Source organism: Halichoerus grypus, chromosome 11 (assembly GCF_964656455.1).
Source record: "Halichoerus grypus chromosome 11, mHalGry1.hap1.1, whole genome shotgun sequence".
Classification (NCBI taxonomy): Eukaryota; Metazoa; Chordata; class Mammalia; order Carnivora; family Phocidae; genus Halichoerus; species Halichoerus grypus.
The window spans coordinates 101,535,265-101,544,653 of NC_135722.1; the positions used below are offsets into that span (position 1 = coordinate 101,535,265).

The window sequence follows — 9,389 nt, forward strand, 5'->3', positions numbered from 1 at the left end:
ATGAAGACTCCATCTGACTTCTGAACTTCTCTTCCAGACTTCTCCTTTCCCTTCCCTACACTGCTACCAGAATCTGGACCAGAAACAAGAGCCAGCTTTCTGATTACAGAGCTAATGTCCCTGCCTCTTCCTGGTTCTCTAGTTTTACCGTGAGGGTCCTGGTTTTGGAAGCATCTTTGCTTTGGCTCCTGACCATTATCTGCTGTCATCATGGCCACCAGTCTATGAGGGCCTATCCTGGGGCTTGTCCAAGTCCCAGCTCCAGGAGGCAAACTGCAGATGGTTCTTCTATTTTTAGATCCTGGGATGTTGCCCATGATCAAGCCAGTGACCTGGAAGAGCCAATTCTCCCTCCAGTCTATGTTTCTGACTCCCTCATTTCCCTTATTGTTCTACCGGAATTTCCCTCTGTCTGTGGGACTGGGATGAAATGACCCAGAGTTAACTGAGCTGCGCCTTATTCTGGGGACATACACCTTAATGTCCCAGGCACCTGCCAAGACTGTGCCTGCCAAAATGGGTTTTAGGTATAATAGACTGGACTGCTTGTAACATCAGGGATCCACAATTTTTGTTCATGCTTTCCGATCAGTAATACATTTTTGAGCACACACTCCAGTTTTTGCTTATGTATTCATTCATGAATTCTATGCGTGTACATTTGTACTACTATATATGTTACAGAGCTTATACACAAGATAGGAAATTTATAGGCTGTGATAGTTCTAAAGAGTTAGAAGCTTTCATATTCTTTTCTGGCACGTCCCACGGTGGAAATCACTGCTACCTAGGGAATTTCACCACAAAATGGAATGAGGAAATGTCCTGGGGAAACACTGTTCTGAGCTGCAATGCTAGCTATTGTTGATTTGAGGAATAGTGGAAAAGTTTTTGCTGGCCAAAGTATTTTCTCTTTCCCAGTAGATAGCAATGTCTTAAAATCCTCTATTAGAGAAGTGATAACTTTTGGGTCAAACATTGCCTTCTCTCCGAGGGCTCTTAAAACACAAATCCTCGTGAAAGAAGTTAGCAGAAGACGCAGTTTACACACCCAGGGCTTTGGGTCGGTGCCTAAATCCTTGCTTTCCTCAGAGCCCTGAGCCTGACCTAGTGCCTGGCACCCAGGAAGAGCTCCACAAGTCTTTGCTAAGTGGGCGGATGAGTGAGGGAAGGACACAGCATGGCAGGACGGAGGAGAGCAAGGAGAAAACGTGTTAGGAGATAGAGCGCAGTTGAGTTTCCTTCTTTTCCTGATTTTGCTCGGGCTGGAGCAGTCACTCAGCACAGAGCGGTTCCTCTCAGTACAGGGCTTCTCTTGTCCCGAAATTCTGTTTACCAGGACTGCAGGGGAGTCTAGGTCCCTCCAGGTGTGAGAATGGATCCTCTACCACATAGACATTTGGAAAGAGGTCCTTCCTGCCTTTCCAATAAGTTTAGCAGGGTCTCTGTTCCATTTCTTACCACTTCACTCTGTTCTTAGAGCGTCCTAAGATGAGGGAGCAGAGGTTTGTCTGTCCACAGACTCATAGGGTATCCATTGGACCAAAGGCGGATCTGCCCACTTTGGTATCTTGAGGACATTTCTTTTGGGCAATAGAAGGAGGCTTCTTTTTCCAGAAAAGAGATGCACGGTGAAATGGATTCTGCTCCTCTAGTCAGCCTTGGGCAGGTTTTTGTTTGTTTCTGTTTTGATTCCCAAACTGGAAAAGGATTTTGACAGATTGGATTAAGATGATAGGCTGAGTAAGAGTATCTTTTTCCTTTTGTTCTCTAGAGTTTCTGTACACACCTAGATACAAAGGTGTGCATAATGTGTAAGTATGTATATATGTGAGCATGTTTCCAGAAACAGCACAATTTAATCTGAATTGCAATGAATTTATAGATTTACTTGGCAAAGTTGGACATCTTGGCAATATTGAACTCCCACATTCAGGAAAATGGTATGTTGCCGTATCTCTCAAAACATTCAGGTCTTTAATATCTTCCAGCCATATTTTATACTTATCATCATGTACATCAGCTGAGTTTTCATTTATTTAATCCTATGGATTTTATATTTTCTTTTACTGTTGTGTATTGGTCATTTTTTCTATTGTATTTTTTATTGTAGTAAAATATGCATAACGTAAAATTTACCATTTTAACAATTTTTAAGTGTATGATTTTGTGCCATGAAGTCCTTTTGTGTTGTGTAATTATCACCACTGCCTATTTCCAGAACTTTTTCATCATCCCAAACAGAAACTCTGCACCCATTAAACAATAACTCCCCATTCCCTCTTCCCCCCAGGCCCTGGTAACTTCTTGTCTACTTTCTGTCTCTAGAAATTTGCCTATTTTAGGAACCCCCTCTAAGTGGAATCATACAGTATTTGTCATTTTGTGATGGACTTATTTCACTTAGCACGATGTCTTTAAGGTTCATCCGTGTTCTAGCATGTGTCAGAATTTGCTTCTATTTTATGGCTAAGATTCCACTGTATGCACTTATCACATTTCATTTAGTTGTTTGTGATATACACCTGGGTTGTTTCCACCTTTTTACCATTATAAATAATGTTGCAGTAAACATGGGTGTACGAATATCTGTTCTTTCAGTTCTCTTGGGTGTATACCTAGAAGTGAAATGGTGGGATCATATGGTAATTCTCTATTTCACTTTTTGAAGAACTGCCAAAATGTTTTCCACAGCAGCTATACATTTTACATTTCCACCAGAAATGCATCAGGGCTTCAATATCTCCACATCCTGGCCAACACTGTTGTTTTCTGGTGTTTTTATGATAGCCATCCTAATGGCTGACACCTGGCATCTCTTTATGATTTTGTTTGCTCTTCCCTAATGACCAGTGATTTGGAGTACTGTGCTTTTAAGTTGATTTTTGCTAGCTGACATCCTTATTTTTCCAAATAAAGTGTAGAATTATTTGTCAAGTTCCTCCAAAAATTCAACTGGCATTTTAATTGGATTGCATTGATTTTATAGATTAATTTGGGAAAAAATAGAGCTCTCCATTGAGTCATCTTCTTTGCATTTTTTAAATAAGCTTTAAAAAATTTAATAGCATTTTAAACTTATGCCTTAGAAGAATGTGCATTCTTTATTAGCTTATTTCCTAGCTACATTATAGATTTCATTACTGCTGTGAATCACGTCTTTCCCCCCCACCCCATTTCTAGATAGTTGTTATAGGTCTGCAGAAATGCTACTAATTTTCGTAGATTGATTTTGTATCCAGCCTCCTTGTTGAACTCTTATTAGATTTTATAGTTTGGTATTCCTTATAAATGAGCATATAATTTGCAAATAATAGCAGTTTTATCACTTCCCATTCAATTCGTACAACTTCTCATTGTTGGGCTGTTATGCAGCATTAGCCAGGATACCCGGAAATGGTGATAATGAACACCATGCCTAATCTAATCTTCTCCATTAAGTATATTATTTGCTGTATATTTTGGGTATAGATCCTTTATTAAGTTACGGGAGTTCCCTCTTATTTTTTCTGAGGGTTTCTATCATAAATATATGCAGAATTCTAATCAAATTTTTTTTAATCTATTGAGAAATCATTTGATTTTTCTCCTTCAGTCTAGTGTGTGGATTATATCCAGTGATTTCTGGTGTCAAATGATCTTTACATTATGGGGATAAACCTTATTTAATTTTGATCTATTACTTTTTTATATTTTGTTGAATTTGGTTGGCTTATATTTTATTTAAGATTTTGGGATCTATAACTGCAAAAGACCTGTTCTGTTATTTCTTCTATTTTTATTAGGGTTTGGAATTAATCCAAAACTAATCTAACAGGGTAAGTTGGGAAGCTTTTACTCTTTCTCCACTTTCTGAAGCAAATTGTTCCAGATGGAAGTACCTTGTTTTTTTCAGCTATCATCTGTAAAACCAGCTGGCCTAAGGCCTTTTTTCCTCCTAGTGATAGGGGTAGGTATTTTTTTGTTGTTCTTGTTAATCATTTCAGTTTCTTTATTTGCTGCTGATTTGTTCAAAGTTCCTAATTTTTCTTTTTTTAAGATTTTATTTATTTGACAGAGAGAGACACAGCGAGAGAGGGAACACAAGCAGGGGGAGTGGGAAAGGGAGAAGCAGGCTTCCCGCTGAGCAGGGAGCCCGATGCGGCGCTCAATCCCAGGACCCCGGGATCATGACCTGAGCCGAAGGCAGACGCTTAACGACTGAGCCACCCAGGCACCCCTCAAAGTTCCTAATTTTTCTTGGGCCAGTTTTATATTTTATATTTTTCTAAAATTTTAAATATTTTAATGTTTTTAATATATTTTACCTTTACTTTTATTTTACTAGTGAATAGCTATCCATAGTACTCTTTGATGATTATTTTAAACTCTTTGGTGTCTATAAGTATTTTCCTTTTTTTATTCTGAATTTTGTAGACCCGTGTCTTTTTTCACCTTATCAGCTTTTGATGGAGGTTAGTGTATCTTAGCAATCTTTTCAAAGGTCCAGCTTCTGGCTTGGTTCTCATTTATTTTGTAATTGTTACCACTGCTTTGGTCTACTTGTTTATTTAATTCTGCCCTGAACTTTTTTCTTTCTTCTTATTTTTTTTTTTTATTTGTTCTATTGTTCATTCTCTAAACTCTTGAGTTAAAACCTTAGCTCATTTGTTTTTAATTGTTATTTGTTTCTGATAAATGTGTTCAGAGCTATAAATTTTATTCTTAAGGCTGTTTTAGCTGCCTCAAATTCTGTCATGCACTTTTCTCATTATCATTCATTTCCAAGTATTTTACAATCTCTCTATATTTTCTTATTAACCCAAGGGTTATTGAGGATTATGCCATTTACTTTCCAGGTGTACAAGGCTTTACATGTATTTTGTTGATAATTTATCACTTTAATCCATTGTCTTAAGATAATATTGTGTATAATGTTGATTTTTGATGGCTGTGTTGAGGCTCCTTTCTGATCTGGTAAATAATGAATTATTTAAATGTTCAATGGGTGCTTTAAAAAAATGTGTTTTTCCCACTTGTTTATCAGTTTTGTAAAGTTCTTCTCCCTTCCCATATAATTATTATTTCAAGTGTGTGAATCGTGTCATTTGAATATCCTCTGTCATTGCTTATTATTTGTCTGCTCATTCTCTCAATTTCTTAGATGGTTGCACAAAAGTTTCTAATTATAATTTTTATGTGTTTCTCTATAGTTATGTGGTTGCATTTTATATCTTGAAGCTGTGTCTTTAAGGACATGTATGTTCAAAATTGTTATAGCTTTCTGATTTTGTTTTGTTTAAAAAACATCCCTCTTTATGACTTTTCTTTTGTTTTGAATTCAGTTATTTGATATTAAATTCAGTCCCCAGTTTTATTTGGTTCAAAATTGCCTCATTTCCCTTTCAGTCCTTTTATTTGTAGCTCTCCTGTCACCTTTTGGTTTATGAATATTCTTTTTAGAAAACATTGCTAAATATTACTTATCCAATAAAAACTACCCCAATCTGTGAGTCTCTGTCTTCTGATTGGTGAGTTTAATCTACAAATTGTATTAATTTCCTAGGGCTGCCATTAACAAAATACCACAAACTGGTGCTTAAAACAACAGAGATGTATAGTCTCCCATGGTTCTGGTGGCCAGAGGCCTGAAATCAAGGCGTCAGCAGGACCACACTCCCTCTGAAAAGTATAGGAGAATCCTTCTCTGTCTCTTCCTAGCTTCTAGTAGTTTGCCGGCAATCTGTGGCATTTCTTGGCTTGCTGTTGGGTAATTCCAGTCTCTGTCATATGGCCTTCTCCCTGCCTTTCTGTCTTCTCATGGCTGTGTTCTTATAAGGACACCAGTTATACTGAATTAGGTTCCCACCCTATTCCAGTCCGACCTCATCTTCATTTAGCTGATTACATCTGAAACAACCCTATGTCCAAATAAGGATACATTCTGAGGTACTGGGGTTTAAAACTTCAATGTGTCTCTTTTGGGAGGTGGGGACACAATTCAATCCATAATACAAATTATGTAATTAATTTTATGTTAGTATTTATTTCACTCCTTATTTCTAATTTATACTTACTATATTTTACTTTTCTCTCTTTGCTTTTTTTCTTTTCTTGTCTTTGATTGGATATGATTTTCTTCTGCTGGTTTGAAAATCTTGAATTCTATTTTTATGCTTTTTGGTGGTTATATTAAACTTATTAAAAATCATATTTATGTTTATTTTTTTCTCATCAATTCTCTATCAGTATTTATATGTTTCTCTATAACAAAATAAGTATGCTCTCACTTTGCACTGGATACCCTCTACAACAACTATTTTTCATCCACTGCTCACTAGTTGTGTTGGTGTTGCCCAGAGTTTATTTCCAGGTGGTTATGAATATTTTTGATATTTTCTCTCTCTTTCTCTCTCAGTCTCTTTATCTCTCTTTCTCCCTCTACTTTTTAATATTAGAATTAACTTTTCTAAGTTATTTATCGACTCTCATTTCATTTTTATCTCACAGCGGTCTCATGGATTTATCTCTTCCAACTGGAGTACCTTCCGTAAGAGAGAATTTTGTTTCAAAGAGAGTTTCACGTGTTAACTTCTTTGGGCCTTTTATGCCTGAGGTTATTTTTATGGCATATTTAAATCTTTAGTTCTGTTGAATGTAGATCCTTGGTTTGAAGTTCATTAACACTTTGAAAATATTATGTGTCTTCTTTTGGCCTCTGTTGTAACTGTTGAACAGAAATGGGATGTTGATATTCTCCTTCCTTCATGAAGGATCATCTCTTTTTCTTTGGCAGCCTTTAGAGTTTTGCCTTTGTCTTTGTGTTTTTAAATGTTCTTCTAATGTGTCTAGGCATGAGTTTTCTCGTGTCTTACTCATTAGACACCCCATGAGCCTGTGTGTTTTTCATCTTTTTTTTAATCCTAGAAAACCCTTGGTTATTTTTACTTCAACACAACCCTTTTTAAGATTTCTTTCTTTCTTTTCTTCAAGACTTCCTATTATACAGATGATGACACCGGTATTTTTATTAGCTTATTTTCCTGTTTATTAGCTTCTAATTCTCTTATATCTTTCTTCCTTCCCAATGTCATCCTGGAGAATCCATCAACCTATCACCTCTCTCACTTGTCTCTGTTCAATGGAATCCATTTTTTATTATTTGTGTCATCTATTGACTGCTATGTTCCAGTGATTAAACTTTTCATAGCCAGTGTTTCTTTTTGATTCTTTTTGATAACTGTTTTGTCTTGCTTCATCTTACCATCGCCTTCTCTTCTTTATTTATTATACTTATTTTATATTATTAATCTGTTTGTTCCAATAGTTCTAATTTATCCTGTATTGGTTGTACAGTTAACAAACTTTCTTTTACAGTGATGCTTCTCAGATGGCTGGTGGATTTTGTCTGTGAGCTCATTTCCCCCCGGGAGTGTCAGAATCTTGGCTTGGATTGTAACAGGAGGAGACCAAGACCCAGGCATCAGTGTGAGCTGCTCCAGTTGGGGTTAAGAAGGGAGCTGGACCATGAGAGGCACACACAGCCTGGGCTTATTCTCCCCATTTCTGCCTCAAGACTGGGGCATGGACATCCTGCCTGAGTTTCTAGCTGGCCTGCTGTATGGATTTGGGACTTGAGACTGTGACGTCAAGTCTCACCTGAATCTCCAACCTGCCAGCCTGCTGCTGCAGTACGGATTTTGGACTTGCGAGCCCCACAATTGCCTGAGCCAATTTTTAAAAATAAGTCAATCTCTCTCTCTCTTTCTCTATTTCATTATATAAACTATAATGTTGTACATGGACAAATTTGGTTCTCTTTCTCTGGAGAACCTTGACTGATAACAGTGATCATATTTGGAAATAGAGTGTTTGCAGATGTAACCGAGTTAAGGTGAAGTCATTAAGGTGGGTCCTAATCCAGTATGCCTGGTGTCCTTATAAAAAGAGGGAAACTGCCACAGCCTGTGGAGACAGAGACACACAGGGATAAGGCCATGTGATGATGGAGGCAGAGATGGAGAGGGGCAGCTGCACACCCAGGGCGGTCGGCTACCACCAGAAGCTGGAAGAGGCAAGGAAGGATTCCATCCAGAGTCTCAGAGGGAGCATGGCCCTGCTGACACCTTGATTTTGGACGTCTGTCTTCCAGAACTGCGAGAGAATAAAATTTTTGTTCTCTTAAGCAACCCAGTTTGTGGTACTTGTTACAATGGCCTAAGGAAACTACCACAACCCCATATCTAATGCCACACATAGAAATCCATTCCCAAGGAATTAAACAGAAAAGTATTTAAAAATCCCTATGCAATTATTTTAATAACAAAGAATAATATCTAAAATGTCGATGGCTAACCAGATGCAGGCATGGTGCTAAGTGCTTGACTTGTCCTCTCACTGTCGGAGAAGTGAGCCCGCCAGAGGCAGAGTAAAGACTTGAACCCGTGAAGTCTATAGGAGGAATCAAATGTTGGCAAAGGGAAGGGCTCTTCTATGAAAGATACAAAACCAAGAGACAAAATGAAGAGACGTCGACCACTTAACTACATGGAGATTCAGCAGTTCAGTATGTCCAAGGCACCATAAGCAAGTAAGCAAAGTTAGGATAAGAGACAGCAAAAAAAACTTGGGGCGCCTGGGTGGCTCAGTCGTTAAGCGTCTGCCTTCGGCTCAGGTCATGATCCCAGGGTCCTGGGATCGAGCCCCACATTGGGCTCTCTGCTCTGCGGGAAGCCTGCTTCTCCCTCTCCCACTTCCCTTGTGTTCCTGCTCTCGCTATCTCTCTGTCAAATAAATAAATAAAATCTTAAAAAAAAAAAAAAAAAGAGACAGCGAAAAAATCTCTTCAATATGTCTAACAGCCCGAGGTGCTCTTTGTTATGTTAATGAGGTGACTTTTGGAAGATATCTAAAGCAGGGCATGGGGTGTGGGGGAGTGTGGGGGTGGGGTGCCTGCTTGCCAGGAGAACCAACCATGTGATTAGAGGGATGGAACTTTTAATCCCATCCCCTGACCTCCAGGGAGGTTCACTCAGTTGCCAGTGGCCAATGATTTAATCAACCATGCTTGTGTGATGGAGCCTCCATAAAACTCAAAAGGACAGGGTTCAGAGAGCTTCCAGGGTGGTGAACGTGTGGAGATCTGGGGGAAGGGGTGCGCTCAGAGAGGACACGGAAGCTCCACACCCTTCCCCCATGCCTTGCCCTATGCGTGTTTTCTGTCTGGCTATTCCTGAGTTCTATCCTTTTATAATAAACTGGTAATCTAGTAAGTAAAATGTTCTGAGTTCTGTGAGCCACTCTAGCAAATTAATCGACTCCAAGGAGGGAGTCATTGGAACCTCTGATTTATAGCCTATTGGCCAGAAGCACAGGCAACAGCCAGCCTGCACTGGCAGATGGTGTCTGTA

General features: G+C 38.6%; 1 protein-coding gene across 1 annotated transcript in view; it reads left to right on the plus strand.

Annotated features, from left to right (window-relative positions):
- Positions 1-8,769, plus strand: part of TMPRSS5 (transmembrane serine protease 5) — a 70,656-nt gene extending 61,887 nt beyond the window's left edge. The window contains exon 11 of the mRNA XM_078058987.1: positions 7,357-8,769. Within this exon, the coding sequence (XP_077915113.1) occupies positions 7,357-7,359 (3 nt within the window). The 3' untranslated portion in view covers positions 7,360-8,769. The remainder of the gene's footprint in view (positions 1-7,356) is intronic.
- Positions 8,770-9,389: the final 620 nt, after the last annotated feature.